Genomic DNA, 16,783 nt, shown 5'->3' on the forward strand with positions numbered 1-16,783 from the left:
TAAAATAATCTTTCTGTTACTCCGAGTACTTTTAAAAAATGTTTATCAGCCCTTTGAAGTGACTATTTTTTATCATGTTAGCTGGTGTTTTTTTTTTTAAAGAGTTCTTATATTGTGTTCATGTCTATAGTCCAAGGTAAAGGATGGTTGAGCGCCCATAAACATATTTAATTCCGGCACATTATGTATTCGACCGAATAATCTGTCACTTGAATGTTTACATTTGTCATTTCATTTTAACATTTTATCAATCATATTTTCTAAGTATCCACGGTTAGTTCTTTTTTGGATTTTGTCATTCATCGGTTTTCGTTTGTTCATGTCTGTCATTTTTGTTATCCGGAAATCGTATTATTATAAATGAGGCCATGACTTTGAGTTAATTCGTTTGAATCGTTTCAAATTCTTAATATATATGCCCTTCGAAGATGGTAATATAGTGTCATTTTTTCTTATTGTTGAAGGCTCTATGGTGATTTTAGGACCGCGTTGTTTGAAATCTTGTGAAGGGTTGTTTAATTGGCCGTAATACAATATTTCATTGTTTCAATATGTATGGTCAATGGCTACTTTAATGAGTCGTCTGATCATTTGGATGTAAACAGTCAGTAGATCTTATCATTCTTAACGTTCATGTCCCTTAATGATTTGATCTATCTACTGCGGGTTTCAATATAATAGACAAAGCTAGTTATCCACATGTTCTATTTTTACACATGTCAGCCATATTGGATTGTCATTTGGAATATATACAAGCTAGACTTGGAACTAATGTGTAACCTTGAAGGGTTAGTTACTTAGATCACTGGAACATTTGTAAAATATACAATTGCGTCAAAGTGTGATTCCAATAGGAATGTTAGTTTCAGATGAGATTTTTTTGTAAATATGAACAGACGGCGACGGACGACACGTGATGGGGTGAGCTCACAATATCCGTTTGGTCGGGTGGTTTAAAACAAAAGATCCCTTTTAACAACATACATGTAAAGAATACACATATATGTACTTATAAGTGTGAAAAAATATGTTGATTTCTACCTGGTATCTAATGTATATTATGTGCCCACATCTTCTCATCAATTAATTGATTCATGAGCGTTCAAAAAAATAATAAACAAAACCATTCGGTATAAAAATTTATTCAATAAAACAACAATGTAAACAAATCAACATTCTATTTTAATTTATTTACATTATAAATTATTTGATATCCCACATAAAATATAAAAACATGTGAACGCAAATATAATGTTTAAAATATATTAACAAAACGTCAGACATTTTTAAAATAAATATGATAAAATGAATGCAAGTAAGCAGTCTGGTATTGTTACAATGTGTTATCCGAGAGAATCGTAAGCTGGTTCTCGACTGACTACTACACTTTGATCATAACTAGTTTTGTTTGAGTGTAGCGTAATACACTAGTGGATTTCAGTTTAAGAGAAACGTCAATGAGTAGTATGCTCTAGTTGTCTTTCTTTGATCATGAACAGAATTGACTTCATTAGTCCACGTCGAACCTTTTTGTGAAACCTGGGAACAGTACTATACTTATGTTCCTGGTGAAACACAATGTTCTTCACAACAAACTATTTTTCAATCGACTTCTATATAATTTTTATGATGTTTTTAAAAACCATATTATTGTCAATTGATTATGAATCGTGATAAATTATATATGCACTATCAAATGCTGATGTAGGAATATGCCTGTTTACAATTCTCCACTTCTATCATCTACATTCACGTAATGTAGATCGTAGCTATCGGTATGTCGCTTTCAGGGAACAGGTGCTTTCCGGGGGATGATATAGAATCATGATATTTAATAGCTTTACGATTGTAGCTTCATACTTTCGACACACTTTCTAATATCTGCTGATATAGTTCTGACTCTATGAATCTTGGATATGAGTCCTTTTCCATTAATGCCTGAATTTTGTGCTGTGCCACTTCGAATGTTTGTTTTGAAGGGTTTTCTAAGTTTGAAACTGTTGTCATCCTTGTGGTTGAATCTAAATTCACCTGAAATGTAAAAAATAAATGTGAATATCGCACATACTTTTAAAATATTCTGAACTTTTAGTTTGTTGATAGGGAACTTTAATTATGCTTTAGATAGTATAAAATGGATAAATATCTATTAAAATTTACAAAAAATAACAATCTCGTTTATATTGAAATTCTGATATAATTATCAATTCGGGACAAAAGTTTAAACAAGCATGTGTCCATAGTGCACGGATGCCCCAATCACACTTTCATTTTATTATGTTCATTAGACAATGAAACTTGGGTTAAAACTCCTATGGTATTAAAATTAGAAAGATCATATCATAGGGATCATGTGTTAGAAAAAAATAATGCCCCGAAGTGGGATATAAAAAAACCAAAAAAGAACAGGAAGCATTTATGTCTTTCTACTTGTACAAACAGGTATTTTTTTTTTCTTCTAAACTTGAATATCACTGTGGAGTGTTCATTCATTGGACGATATGGATAAATGGAACTTGACCTGGAGACAACAAACAAACCTACCTCTTTCGGTGCCTGGAAAGCAACATAGTCGCTATATATTTTCTGTGCAAGCACCGGAACATTAAATTCTTTACAAAAACGGAATTCCTCACAGGCAATCCAAAACTCCAAGTTCTCTTCACTGAATTCAGACTTCAAGAATCCCTTGAATAGTTCCAAACCACCTGTTAACAATAAATGAACAATTAATTAATTTACAAGAAATTCAGACTAATATGAATGCGATTATTTCAAGAGTTTCTGGTTAATAATTGCACTGCCATATTCACATTGATATCTCGTGGTTTTTACAATCTCGCGTTAGCACGTCTTGATGCAGTTGGTGTGATCATGTTGGTTTCTATAATTTATATAACAAACTGTTCAGACTAGTTTTCTTATTCCAATACTAAAATTAAATTATCTTGATCTGATTGTGTGAGATCCATTCCTCTTTTAAAATGTCAACAATAAGTAAAGATGATACCTTTTCATAACTTGTAACTTACTACACAGTTTGTTTTTGCTCATAGATAAATACCGCAGTTTCCTAAGTTGACGTATGCGTTGTTGTTTTTGGTTTGTTTGTTTGATTTTTTGATTTTTTCCCCATCTTTTTGGATAGTTCATTGACAACCATACACCATCTTGTTTTATTCAAATTTGTCTGTTAATTTATAAAAATGACAGAAGGTACTTACTGTTATCAGTTAACAGTGATTCAAATGATTTACTCCACTGAAAGGCTTGATCATATGTTGGAATCGTGAAATGCAGAGGTAGAGAAAATTTAGGAACTAGTGCCGTGTCCGTGTTTCTACGTCGTAGATTTTGAAATTTCCTCTTCATATTCTTAAACCCTCTGCAAAACATGAACAAACAAAATATAATTCTGATATCTATATTTTTACAAAAAATAAATACAATCTGCTTGATCAATTTTGTGTTATGTAGTAATATAGTTTTAATGTGCGTTTTAGAACAACACCAACCAGACATGCCTTCATATATTTGTTTATTTCATTATTAAGATTTTTGAAACTGTGTTCAATTAGATTCATCTGCGTGAACTGTGAAAAAAATATTGTCAGAATAATGGCACAAGGGTATTTCCTCTGTGGTATCTTCTCACTGTGTGTATAAGAAGGCGCATCTTCGCAATAGCTACATTTTGTAAAAGAGTTACGATCTGTTCCCCTCCTTTCCATGGGATGAGGGGAACGGATCTGTTACCCTTGGCTAGCGAAAATGAAAAAGGTAGAAAACAAAAATTTTCTTTGAATGCTTATAATCAGATATATATGTATGATTAATTTGATATTCATGATTAACTTAATATTCATGATTAATTTGATATGCATGATAAACTTTATATGCATGACAAACCGAAAACCTAACTACTCTTGTGAAGATTTTTCTTTAGTGTTTACATTTTCTTATTCTGTCTGGTGTTTGTTTTATGTGTCATACTCTATATGGTACAAATAAGACTTCTGACGAACAGTTGAAAATGAAAACTTACGAATTTCTCGATTTAGATTTTGGTTGTGAAGTATTGGTCATAAAATCCGGAGAGTTCATCATTGCAGCATCTGCAGAACATGTTTTATGAACTCTTCTTGTTTGTTCTCTGTCTGTTGTACCATCACTATCACTTCTAAATCTCTGGTGATATAATGATAATTCCATAGCACGACTTTCCATCTGTAAACAAATAAGAACATTCATTATGATAATAAATTCAGAATTGCGAAACAAAAAACAAAAAAACCCAATTGTGGTTATAGTAAATACATTGACAAAACTGACATAAGAAAGCTCGATATTGGTCTCCTTTCCTCAGTTCTAATGGCGCTTTCATAAAAGAAACAACTGCTTATGTTTTCTTTTTTATGATAAACTTGATTAAGATTAATTAAAGCTTATAAATCAAGATGACCATGCTTAATTTGCTCAGATCGAAGTGCCTTTAAATCAAGGTGATCATGCATAATTTGCTCGGATTTAATCGTTTTTTTGAATATAAAAGATCAAAAACTTTTAAACAATTTAATTTGTAATGAACAACCCAAAAGTTTCCAATTTTTCTAACAGGGACAAATATTTGGCAGAAGAGCATGTTTCTATATTTATATGGCTTTTGCTATATCTGTATTGTTAGATTGCTGTCTCATTGATGTATTCCCCTACATATCTCTTTATTCATACAGATAACCCGCTTTCATACACAGTTGCTTGTTCGCTTTTTGTTTCGCGTAGTATTATGTGAATTGTAACAGTTGTGTGTTTTCTGATCTTATTTTGACTGCTATTATCCGACTTTTCTTTGAAATGCGTTATCAAATATCTGCGACAGTTTTTTTTTTAAATCAGTGACAAAACTCAATATATTTTTACGCTGAGGAAAAATAGTCCTTTATTATTAAAAATCTAAAGAAAATGAAAATGCTAAAATATTTAAAAGACTACTTTGAAATAAATCTAAACACTTCGATAGTACTCTTTTGGAGCGAGTTTAATATGGCAACAATTTCAGATAAACAAATGCCATCGTCATATAGTAGTGACTTAGTTTATTCTACCAAAAATAAAATAATTATAATCTAAATATCTGCGTGATGTTTACTCATACATTTCAGAAAAACCAACAGTTATTAACTCTTTTTTTTTATTTGTAATACAACACTTTTAATGTATAAACATCATGAAGCTATGATTCATTATATTATCGTCCTTAAGCTATCGTCTTGAGACATTAAAAGACATTCCTATTTAGGATCGATTTCTTCCCGAAAACTACTTTATTTGCTGCTAGAAATAGACAGAGCATTTATTTTTGTCACGAAGTATAAGACCGTTTTACAGATATCACAAATTAGTTTACCATATATAGTTTTCTTGAGCTAAAAATACCATGAATACAGTTCGATGAACAAAAGAAAACCGCTATGTTGATGATGTGCTTTTGTTAGGAGAAAAATAAAAAAATATGTTATTGTTGTTTTTGAAAACTATGTTTTAATAATAAGATTGCGTTTACCGTGAATTATAATGAAGCAGTAATTATTGATATTAAACCCTTTAAAGCACAAAAATATCCCGAGGAAACCGAAGAATGTTGAAAACAAAACAATTATGATCGATAAATGTATAAACCTATTTTTTGTTGTTTTTTTGTAGTGCCGAAAATGGTAAAAGTAAGCTAATAATGTTCCATTGTTTACATATGAGAATGCTATTTATACGTCTTTGATTATCTACGATAGTCGAGACCCACGATCCAGTCCCCTCTTTGTCCCCTGGCTACGAAGATTGGCATTCATGCAATCATTAAAACTATAATCACAAAGATACTTGTTTTTGGTAAGTAAATTTAAGTAAGGTATATGTTTGATATTTTAAGCATTGACTGTCCAGCAGCCAATATTACAATTATAATATGAAACCAAAAGTCTTAAAAAGGGAACATTTATGGCGTCAGTTTGACATAATAATTGTCAAATGTTCAAACAGATTTTAAACAGACATCGACTTAATTTTGATTACATTAAATGTAAGTTTCTTTAAATATGATTCTTACCTTAATTTTAAATTTACATAATGAATAGTATTTAAGCCTCTTGTATTTTGTCTAACCACCCTCCTAGATATGATTATATTAACATGTAAAACCAATACATTTGTTGCCAAGGATCACAAAGAAATTGGTATTGTTACAATGCCAAGATGGCATATTTATGTAGGAAAATTGTAGCTTTACTTGTCAAGTCTGGTTAGCTGTAGGACAGTGCAATGTCACAAAGAATGACAAATGTCGGTTTTGGTTTGGCAAAGGCATAGCATGAACTCATTGTTTAATACCGTTTGACCTTAATTATGTACCAAACGCCTTCAGTAATTCATTACACGAGTGTGTTGTTGATTTTTGGACGTATTGCACAAGACAGCATTTGTAAGAAAATAATTTGTTTACGGATTTCTCAGAAGAAAAAAAGTGATGTATGCACGTGTGAAATAACCCCTGTATTTTCGCTCCTCTGACGCCATACAATAATAGATGTTGTCAAGGAAGCTGCATTAAGTTAGAATGCATAGTTACGGATACAATGTCTTGCATTTTCTACTTCATTTGCATTAAAACTTAGTGACAATAGACTTATGATATCATAGAAGAATTGAAATATCAAAAATATGCAACACGTGACAAAGTAATAATGACGTTTTATCCTTGAAAAAGCGCATTTGTGAACTTAATTTGTTGTTCGGGATTTTCGTTTAATATGTTTCTACATTCGAATTCTTAAAAAAAAATCCCATTTGTACATATACAAATGTAGCACATATTAGGTTGATCCAAGTAGTGGAGGGTTTACATTTTTGTCGAAAATTATACAAATGAACCAATTAAAAAAAAAAAAAAAGCACATACCGTATCTCCATTTTGACTTGGATCAGAGTCAACAAATAGTGCATGTGCAGGAATGTCATTGGTACAACCAGCACTATGACTCCGACGTAATGGCCGTGTTATCATTCTTTTAAATCGTCTGCGTTTGGATTCTTTGTCTTTCTTCGTATAGCTTTGTTTAGAATCTACTGACTTTGTGTCTGAATGAAGGTCAAAGTCTGATGTTTCGGGAGAGGTATCACAAGTAAATGTTACTTTACTGTCTTTAAGACCCGATGAAGATGAAGTACTGTCAAAAGATAACTCAACTGCTTCATCAATGTCTAATGAACTTATTTTTCCCGCACTACTTTTTCTGTCCATTATTCTTTTTCTCCAATTCTTTGGTGTTGATTTTTCCTTTGTTTTTTCACAAGAAACTGTGCACTTGTCTTTCATTTCTGTACACAATTCTGATGGTAGTCTCATTACTTCGTCCTCTTGTTTTAAATCAATTGATTGTGATTGGTTTGTGAGATCAAGTTTTGGTGAAGACAGATTTCGAACGAACTCTTGCAAGTCTTGGTTCCACTGTTTAGTAATAGGCGTTGAGGGTTCGTCTAACTGTACTCCCTGCAAAACAAAATATAACTATTATATTTCATATTTAATTCAATAACTTTTTAAAAGTAAAAGTTTTCCATTCAAATTTCAAGTACAATACATCAACACCAAACTGTTCGTCGAATCACCAATGCTGGTGATGCTGCTGCTACTGTTTAACAAATATAACTATTTTAAAAATTATATTTTAGTTTGCTTTTAACAAAAAATGTTTTAAAAATTCTGTTTTTAGTTCAAGCATACACAATGTGATTGATTTGAACACCTGCACCTTCTAAATTTATTAAACGCATACAAACCTCTTCGTTTCCAAAAACGCAATAAAGTATTCGATACAAAGCCATATTCCTATTCTCCATATTCACGTTATTAATATTATTATTTTGGTTTGAATTCTATTCTTGCTTCTTTGTAAAAAGAAACGCTGCTAAAATATTGTTTTAAAATTTTAAAAAGTAAAAATTGTCATACAGTCTTACAGAGTTTATGTTTGAATTAAAAAGTCTTTGACTTTATATACGTATCTCTGAAGTGTTAATTTTAAAATAACGTCATAAAACGTGTTAGTGAGAATCCAACACTTTGAAGTAAACAACATATTTCATAAGGATATCAATTGCAGTCTATTTATTCCTTTCAAGTAATGAATAACTCATGTCAAACATACAATAACTGTGATTTCTTTCCAAATTAGGTTTTCAGAATTTGCGGAGGAGAGAAATAACTCCAAACTTCAAAACGGGTAATAACATCTGTTTTTTTCATTTATGGACATATTTTAAAGTGACTGAGTATTATAGAAAATAGACGAAAGATACAAATAGAGACTATAAAATTCATAAATAGAATAGAAACTGACAAAAAAACGAACGAAAAATAACGAGTAGACATTAATCGTTTTATAACTTTCGGGAGATAAATATGTTGATCTTTTGAAAGTTGTATGAACTTATTCCCTTTTAAGAGACTTTCCAAGAAGCGGCATCATTAGAAACATTATATTATCTTCACATATATTTTATTTAGAAAAATGAATAGGATGATATTTGCAGCCATTTTAGAGCAGATCTATTTTTCTTTATAATGTTGTCATTGTTCTTGAATAGCATGAGAGATATACTGGGAGATAAACCATTCATAAAGGGTCAAAAAGGAAATACAAAATCAAAGTAAAAAACAAAAAATAAGATAGTGAAAGAACAAGAAATGAGTGAAAAGTGTATTGACATTATTTTTTATTGTTATTATGATTTTCAAATGACGTGCTTTTTTCAGCATGTCAATAATGAAATAATCTTAAGAGACTTTTTGAAAAAATAAATAATAAAATTTAAGTATAATAATTAATAAATAGACAAACTTGCCATATTTCTACGTCTGGAAATCAAAGTTTGTATAAATAAGAGGTTATTGGAATCATGTATATGTTCGTTTAGCCTATGGCAGAATATACTTCCTTTTCGACTGACCACATAACGTTATTACATTGCGTCATTTTGGCCAGAACCGTTATTAGAGAGAAAGAGAGAGTGCGAAAGAACGAGAAAAAAAGGTAAAGAAGAAAACCATGTATACCAGTATATAACTTTAACACCTTTGTCTGAGAGTTGCACGAGTAATAAAACACCTTGATGTATTAATAAACGTAAAATATCGCTAGACAAAATAACTTCGAATCTTCACATGTTGACAAATTAAGGTTAATCGAGCAATTCGTATTATAACTGTTCTATTTCATACAACTATTGACCAACTTGAAGTTTTGTATAACTCTTCAAAAGTCACTTACTATAAATGTGGAGGCCGCGCGGCATGCGTTAGCTTATTATAGTGCTACGGTGTTGAAATATAAATATTGTGTCACTTTGTATAAAAATAATAAAAATAAAAATGAATTTTAATTACAATAAACAAATAAAATTCTTAACATGTATAATGAATTTTAACAAAGCTTAATCGGATATTTCGTTTTCAGACAAAATTATTTTTGAAAACATTTTATTTAAAATTCTTTATTGAGAGATATCCAGAACCGAGATGAATCTAGAATATTATAACAAAATTATCATAAATCTGAAAAATTAGAAGTTTTTCTTTAAAATCGATTTGCTCCTTTTCCGGCGTTTTTTGTATTACACCACATGTAAAAATAAAAATGGAATTTCTGATGTTTTATAAATTAAAAAAAAAAAAAAAAAATTGGAAAAGGGGGGGGGGGGGGGAACTGGTACACTTATTACTGTGATAACCTTATCACTTTTTGAGACTAAATATACACCATTAAGCTTTTTTAAAAAGGTTACTTTTTCAGTAATTCATCCATACCACTTAACTCATAACAAATTAAATTATTAAAAGAACATGTCTCTGTACGACTGTGATGAAACTTACACACATATATATATATTGATCATAAATACAGAAGCAAATCTTAGGTCAAGTGTGGGCGAATTGCTTGCAAATAGTCATCTATTTAGTTTGAAAGATTGCTTGTATTTATGACCTTTACGATTATAAACCAAAATAATTACAATGAAAAACGTAAACGTATACCACTTGGAATTTAATGCATATTATGTACATGTATCAGGATTTTTAAAGGGTTGACGAAATTCTCGAATCGGAAAAAATATATCGACAAGCAAATCGAGACGAAACAAGTCTTGATAAAACGAGTAAATGGTTAAAATTTGTTAAAAATCGGGAGGGAGAAAACAAAATGGTGCACTCTACAGCCCCTTGATTTTAACTAGACTCAAGCTGGCAGTTGATTTTATCATGAGACTTAACTTCTTCTTCTGCGTTTTTTTAAGGACGGCTTTCCTAATGGAAATTTCGCCCTATTGTTCCTAATGGTTTTTTTTTAAGTAAAAAAATAAATCTTCTTCATGTTTCTTTTTTTTTTTACTTTGGTTGTGAGTTTAACAAGAAACTATAGTGTGTCGCTTATTTTTTTTTTTTATTAGATGCTGCTTATTTGCATTTTAAGTTTTTGATCAGTTTGCCCCAGCCAGTGGTCCCGTGAGAATCGTGTATACGCACTATCCCACGGAGGTACTAACCATGGTAGTGTAGGTTAATCATGAGACTTAACTGTTATTGTCCGTCCTTTTATTTACATAATATATACAGCCAATGACGTCACGAAGTGATAAGCAAAATTATGCCGTGTCTTTATTTTGGCAGAGACATGATATATGTATTTCTCTGATTAGGGTAGTCACTATGTTTTTTCTTTCATATTTTAGTATATACTAATAAAAGAAAAACACGGGTAAACAGTATGTAACGCGTCTGGTGTATTAAATTATAAGCCTGGTACCTTTGTTAACTATTGAGAGAAAGGAACAAAAAAACTACAAACAATAAAACACATAATCATTGTAGGCGTCAACATTATGTCCACTGTATACATCAAAATAACACAAAATAGTCAAAACAAAATAATGACAATTTAAAGTCGCCGTACACCAACCTTTTTATTAATGTCCGATGCAAAAGATTCAAGTTAAATAAAATTTAAAAACATTATGTATATCTGTGAATTAAGTTTGTTTTCAATTGAATTAGTCAGCAATCTTTTTCGAGGAAACCGTTGTAGTTTCATATATGGTTCAACTTGATAAAAGTGTTCATGTCATAAGGCCAGGGCTGTTAGCATCATATATTGGCAAAATGATGCAGTTTTGAAGTTAGAAATATTCTTTCAACATTTCAAGATAAGGAGATGTGTCATAACTGCTAGTTAGACAACTCTCCTTCAGATTCCAAATGAAATGGATGTGAGCGAAAATAGGTCACGGTTCGGCCTTCAACATTGAGCGAAACAAATACCATAACGTCAACTATAAAAACATGCATTGTTATGTAAACTCTTTTTTTTTTTTACAATTGCCAGTTGAGATAATAAATAAAGGAATTTTAGAATTAAAAGCATTTCCGGATTTTAATAATGTGAATACTGAAACAAATCACTCACAATTTTGCTTAAAAATATTTCCGTTTGTGAGTTATTTTGCTTTATATTGGACAAATTGCACAAAAGCACCACTAATAGTACAATATTTTTTACGACTATATAATCAAACAATCCAAAACTAATATCTTCAACATTTTATACACCGAAAAAGTACAACAACACAAAATTTAGTAGAATAATGAAAACCCATAGATATTTTGGATGATAAAACAAATAATTTGTCCTTTTTTACTGCAATATACCGTATTTAAAAAGCAATAGAACTGGCCATTTTATCATAAAAAGATTTGATTTCATGGTCAATATATTAAGATACTTTTACACAAATTGAATGCTTGACGGTTTCAGTAAATACATAACTACACTTTCACAGTCGAGTCAATATAATAACTTGCATATTAAACTGATATACCAGTAAACAGATAAATCTTGTCATGCACGAAATACTGATTTATTTTGATAAAATTTAAAAATGTATCTTATACTCTTCTAAAGGTTTGTGCAATCATAAATCTACTTAAAAATCTGAAATAGTCATAAAATAAGTCTTTATAGGAAACAAACTTGCGATTCACAAATAATCAAATAAACAACAATAAACAACATACCTTGATTAAAAAGCCATGTTCTATAATACTGTTACATTTATCAACCACAAAACCCACAACATCAAGGCGAAAATATGACAATTACCTTAGTAACACTTGTCTAATTCAACAATAAAGCCGTTCTATAAATAATATAAAATTCTTACAGCGTGCCAAGTTATTTCTGATGCATCCTATAACAATGTCACAGATATCCTGTGTTAATCTAGATATAGTATAGCTCCAGCTGCCGAAGCGTGTACAAAATACAAAGCGGGGGTGGTGTTCAATATCGTTTTTAACTATCTGCTCGTTTCATTCACATGACATATTATTGATTTACATCGATATACTACAGAAAATCTGTTGCATAAATGATAAAATGTACGAAGGACTCGACGAAGGATAGGCTTTTTATTCACATCTGCTTACTTTCTTGTATTTTTAAAAAGATTATTGTACATTTTATATGTAAAAAATCTATTGAGCATGCATTTTATGTATACGTGTACTGCACATGGTGTAGTCCGTTGTACTATCCATTTCGTAGGTGTGTGTGTGTGTGTTTGTGTGTGTGTGTATGTGGTCATTTTGCAGGAGTATTGATTTAAAAGCATTAATGTGTTACAAAATGAATTAAAAAAGACAAAAACGGACAATACAAAATAATGATGTATATAAAACATATAAAGAGTTGCCTTAACATGGTGAACAGATAGTACAACAGACAAAGCCGATAACCAACATCCAACTTTTTTTCCAAAAAGAACCTTGACGTACATGTACAAACATTTGCTTCAGATAATGAACTCAGTCGCATACCGTGGTGAGATGATACCACTAACTAGAAAAGTCAGAGAGCAAAATAAGATTGAAAACAAATATATTCAACATGAAATACTCTGCCTAGGTCATGTATTGCGAATTACTGAAATTTCAAAATTTAAAATTAACTATCAAAATTATAAAACTGCATGTATATAAACAGGAGTAGAATATCCGAAATAGGAAAACATTGGATGGCAATAGCCTTGCCTACAGAACAAACAAATACAATATTTATTTTCTAAGAGCGACATCCCCCCCGAAATATGCAAATAAATAAGGGACAAACTGATACCACGGCCACCACCTCCTCATCCCCGTTCAGCACATACAAACCTCTTCTTGTGACAAATTTATTTATATCTATAGTGATCCAACTTAAATATTTACAATCAAATTACAAGTCTCATTAATATTTCAAAGGTTAATTACCTCAATATGTAACGTTGGCGTTGATACATGAAATTCCGAAACACATGTAAGTTTATTGATTCCATTAAATCTGAAGCAACACAGCATATTAAAATCTTTCTTGTTCTATGAGAGGATGTAAACAAAAATCTGACTAAGTTTCGTAGTAAAAGGGTACGGATTATAATTGTTGAAAATAAACAGGATGTTTATAGCACTCAAATAAGGAAATAAACTCCTACTCAAGTATCTCTTAACATTGTTATGGGATAAACGATTAAACAACGACAAACCTCCAGCTAAACTCATACAATATATCATGATTTACAAAACCAGTTAATTTGTATTATAATATAATACTATATATATAGAGAGAGGATGATAATGAGGAAAAGGGGGAGGGGCGCGATCTTTCTTTCACAAAATATAGACGACTTATGTAACGAAGCTTCCAATAACTATATAGATTATATCATGTTCTTTCTATAAAGTATCGGACCTGGTATCGTCGGGCGATATCTTTTTGCGCCAAAAAGTAACTCATTTTCACCACAACTTAATTGCGCTGATACCCTACGTCCCTTAATCAGCATAAGGCGCAAGTCTGGTGCTCATATGACACTAATGTCAAAATGTAAAATTGACACCGACATTATAATATTAAACGAGACAAGTATAGTATTGAACTGTAAGGAAGCTTTATCACACTAAAACAATCAGTTGTGTTTATCATGCCGAACACTAAATCATTTTTCGACTCACTGTTTTAACCGTTATCGGATATTATAACATGTACTTTTACATATCTGCCCTGGTATCATCCCTTGACCCATATGAGATCTCAACTTGCACATTGTGCTGATAATGGAGTCTGGGATTATACCAGGGCTGATAAGTTATAATCTATAAATGTCTTCTGTGAATTAAAGTACATTTTACATGTTTTACTAACAAAATCCATATGCTTGAAGATGTATCTTGCTTCTAGTTTACGTATTTGCCCGGTTTTAGCATCCCCAAGAGCCGAGGAATGTTAAATGGTACGAATGTATCAACGAATGTATCAACACTAATATATCAGTGAAGTTCGTGATATTAGGCTGACCTCTTTTCTGGAAGTATTTTAAGGTTTTATTGGGTTATTGGGTTTTGGTTTGATTAACTTATAGCGTGATGGGACTGTACTGTAAAGTTGTAACAGTAAATAAACATCTCGATAAACATAGTTAATCTGCCCTATTAACATAAACATGGCAGAACCAAGAAAACGATTTTTGCATTATATTTTTAAAAATTTTGACGGTCGCAATGATGCAATAGTTAAAATAGAATAGTTTCAAGAAAAAACTTGCATCTGATAAATTTGATTATTATCTTATGTGAATTGTGTAATGATGTGTTTTTAAAATAGACGTGCAGATTTGATGCAGATTTTGGGTGCAACATGCGATCAGTTTATGATAATGTTATTAGTTTTACTATTTTGTTTTATTTTAAAGACGCACGATAAGAAAAACAGGGTTATTTTTGAACGGATGTTGTCGGCGTTAGTCATGAAGATATATATTTATCTTACACCTGTTTCATTCAAGGAACGGCTATCATTCATGTATACATGTACAAATTTTACACGACATATCGACATTTGTTAATCTAACAAGTATGCACTTTTTTATGTTCACAAATTGATGTTACTTATTGAAGCAGATTGCATGACTACAAATTATTTTAATCTCCGTTTTCCGTTCTCCGTATTTATTTCCATCTTTCGTTTTCCGTCAACCTTACCATTGACTACAATAGGGACAAGAACGTGGACATGATGCGGGATTTCTTTATATCAACCCCCCCCCTTTCCCCCTCTTTGAAGCCGAATATAATCAATTATGATTTGTATATATTAAGGCCTAGTTAAGATAAGTAGTAGATACATATACTGAAGTGTTCTTTAACCTTTTAATGTGTGTTCTTGTCATTCATAGCGACTCCACTTTTGCATGTCAGTCAATACGGGCGGCCGAGTGAATGTGCACAGATGAGGCAAACACATATTCCCTTCCTTCCATTGTTGTTAAAACAGTGAAATAAAATGCTATTTATAACTGAGTCATCGATAAATCCGGAATATGTCTTTTGTCTTCATTGTTATAACTGATATGTTATATAACATCTCATAAAAACAAAACAAAAATGTTTTCGAAGGATTGGTATCAAAATGACGCAATCAAAAGAAAAAACCGCATGTTATATATTTCGTGCAATTTATCTTTTAAGTCTTCTTTATTATATCTTACATTGATATTTCGTGAATATGCATGACATATAGATAATGTAGGACCAACGATGATTGAGGATTACATGCTATTATTATAGGCTCTATAAATTATAAGTACACATGGTTGGTAAAAATAGCTTAACATGTATCAAATGCTCGGATCAAATGCAGTAACTTATCTGTTTATACTACTTACAATAAAGAAAAGAACTATTTGCACAGAATACCTACACTACGATAGGCCAAGCTTATTATTTTGATACTGTCATTAATATACTACAGTAGATATGTTATCATCATGTCCATCTCCAATTCTATGGTAACTATGATAATACTACATTGTAGAAATGTAAAACGAGCGAGGCGAAGGCCATTACAGTTCATGGTGAAAAGAATGCGTAACTATGTACCTTTTACAAAAAAATATTAAAAATTATAAACACACTAAAAAAATGAACATAATACGAAATAATTTATTTGATTTTCGTTTTAGTTTTATAAACATAGATCCTAAGAAAATTATTGTACAATTATATATGGTTTCCAAATGAAAAAAAAAGTTTTTCAACCGAACCAAATCCAATTATTAATGATCATTAATATTTGAAGTTGTATAAAATGTGGAAAAATAAACAAATTCTTACCCTCATTTTAAGTTCCAAATTGTCTGTACTGGTATAACTCCAAAATGTGGTCATTAATATTCAATATGATGTTAATTCATGTAACAATTCTAACAAAGTGCACATTCATAGCTCTGTTAATAGATATATTTCTTCCCGCCAATGACAAAATCAATCAATAAGCCCTAGAAATTGTCAATTGCTGTAATTATGAACGAAAATCAATTATACTCGTATTCCCAAGGTGATCTAAAATTACATTAAGTGATAATTACTTTCTACTATACAGGTGTCCATCATGACAAACCATTCATTAGAAAATGTCAACAACTATTGTACTATTTAGAGAAACAACTGCTACTTTATGTTCAAACGTGACTTCATTTGTGCCTCAACAAACCTAGTACTCCCTTGTCAGGTTTCTTTATCTATAACTTCAAAATTGACGTCTTTTCTTCTAAGTAAATGCTATTTGTTCTAATCCCATTTAAGAATTTCTCAGAGGAGAAATGATTTCTCATGCCGATGGTTAATGCAAATTCTTTTCTT

The 16,783-nt window shown here is 30.9% G+C and overlaps 1 protein-coding gene across 5 annotated transcripts; it reads right to left on the reverse strand.

The window, feature by feature from the left end:
• Window positions 1–1,126: 1,126 nt before the first annotated feature.
• LOC134707377 (regulator of G-protein signaling rgs-3-like) lies at window positions 1,127–16,737 on the reverse strand. 5 transcript variants are annotated; one of them, XM_063567088.1, is made up of 6 exons: window positions 16,256–16,737; window positions 6,953–7,543; window positions 4,046–4,227; window positions 3,225–3,385; window positions 2,545–2,708; window positions 1,127–2,031 (listed from the first exon to the last, which is right to left on the reverse strand). In XM_063567088.1, the coding sequence occupies exons 1-6, from the start codon at window positions 16,307–16,309 to the stop codon at window positions 1,855–1,857; spliced, it is 1,329 nt and encodes a 442-aa protein (XP_063423158.1). In that variant the 5' UTR covers window positions 16,310–16,737; the 3' UTR covers window positions 1,127–1,854. The 5 variants fall into 5 exon arrangements, with proteins under 5 accessions (XP_063423158.1, XP_063423157.1, XP_063423160.1 ...); XM_063567087.1 differs by lacking the exon at window positions 16,256–16,737 and adding an exon at window positions 13,358–13,517; XM_063567090.1 differs by lacking the exon at window positions 16,256–16,737 and adding an exon at window positions 12,268–12,367.
• Between the last annotated feature and the right edge of the window lie 46 nt (window positions 16,738–16,783).

The sequence above is a fragment of the Mytilus trossulus genome, chromosome 2, assembly GCF_036588685.1.
Source record: "Mytilus trossulus isolate FHL-02 chromosome 2, PNRI_Mtr1.1.1.hap1, whole genome shotgun sequence".
Taxonomy (NCBI): Eukaryota; Metazoa; Mollusca; class Bivalvia; order Mytilida; family Mytilidae; genus Mytilus; species Mytilus trossulus.

What these genes read in the sequence shown, in the direction of transcription:
- LOC134707377 (XM_063567087.1), bottom strand. Translation starts at nt 13,444, where the DNA reads ATGCTGTGTTGCTTCAGATTTAATGGAATCAATAAACTTACATGTGTT. An exon ending in AAATCTAAATCGAGAAATTC is followed by an intron (nt 3,386 to 4,045) that starts GTAAGTTTTCAT and finishes CATGTTTTGCAG; the next exon opens with AGGGTTTAAGAATATGAAGA. An exon ending in ATCACTGTTAACTGATAACA is followed by an intron (nt 2,709 to 3,224) that starts GTAAGTACCTTC and finishes TATTGTTAACAG; the next exon opens with GTGGTTTGGAACTATTCAAG.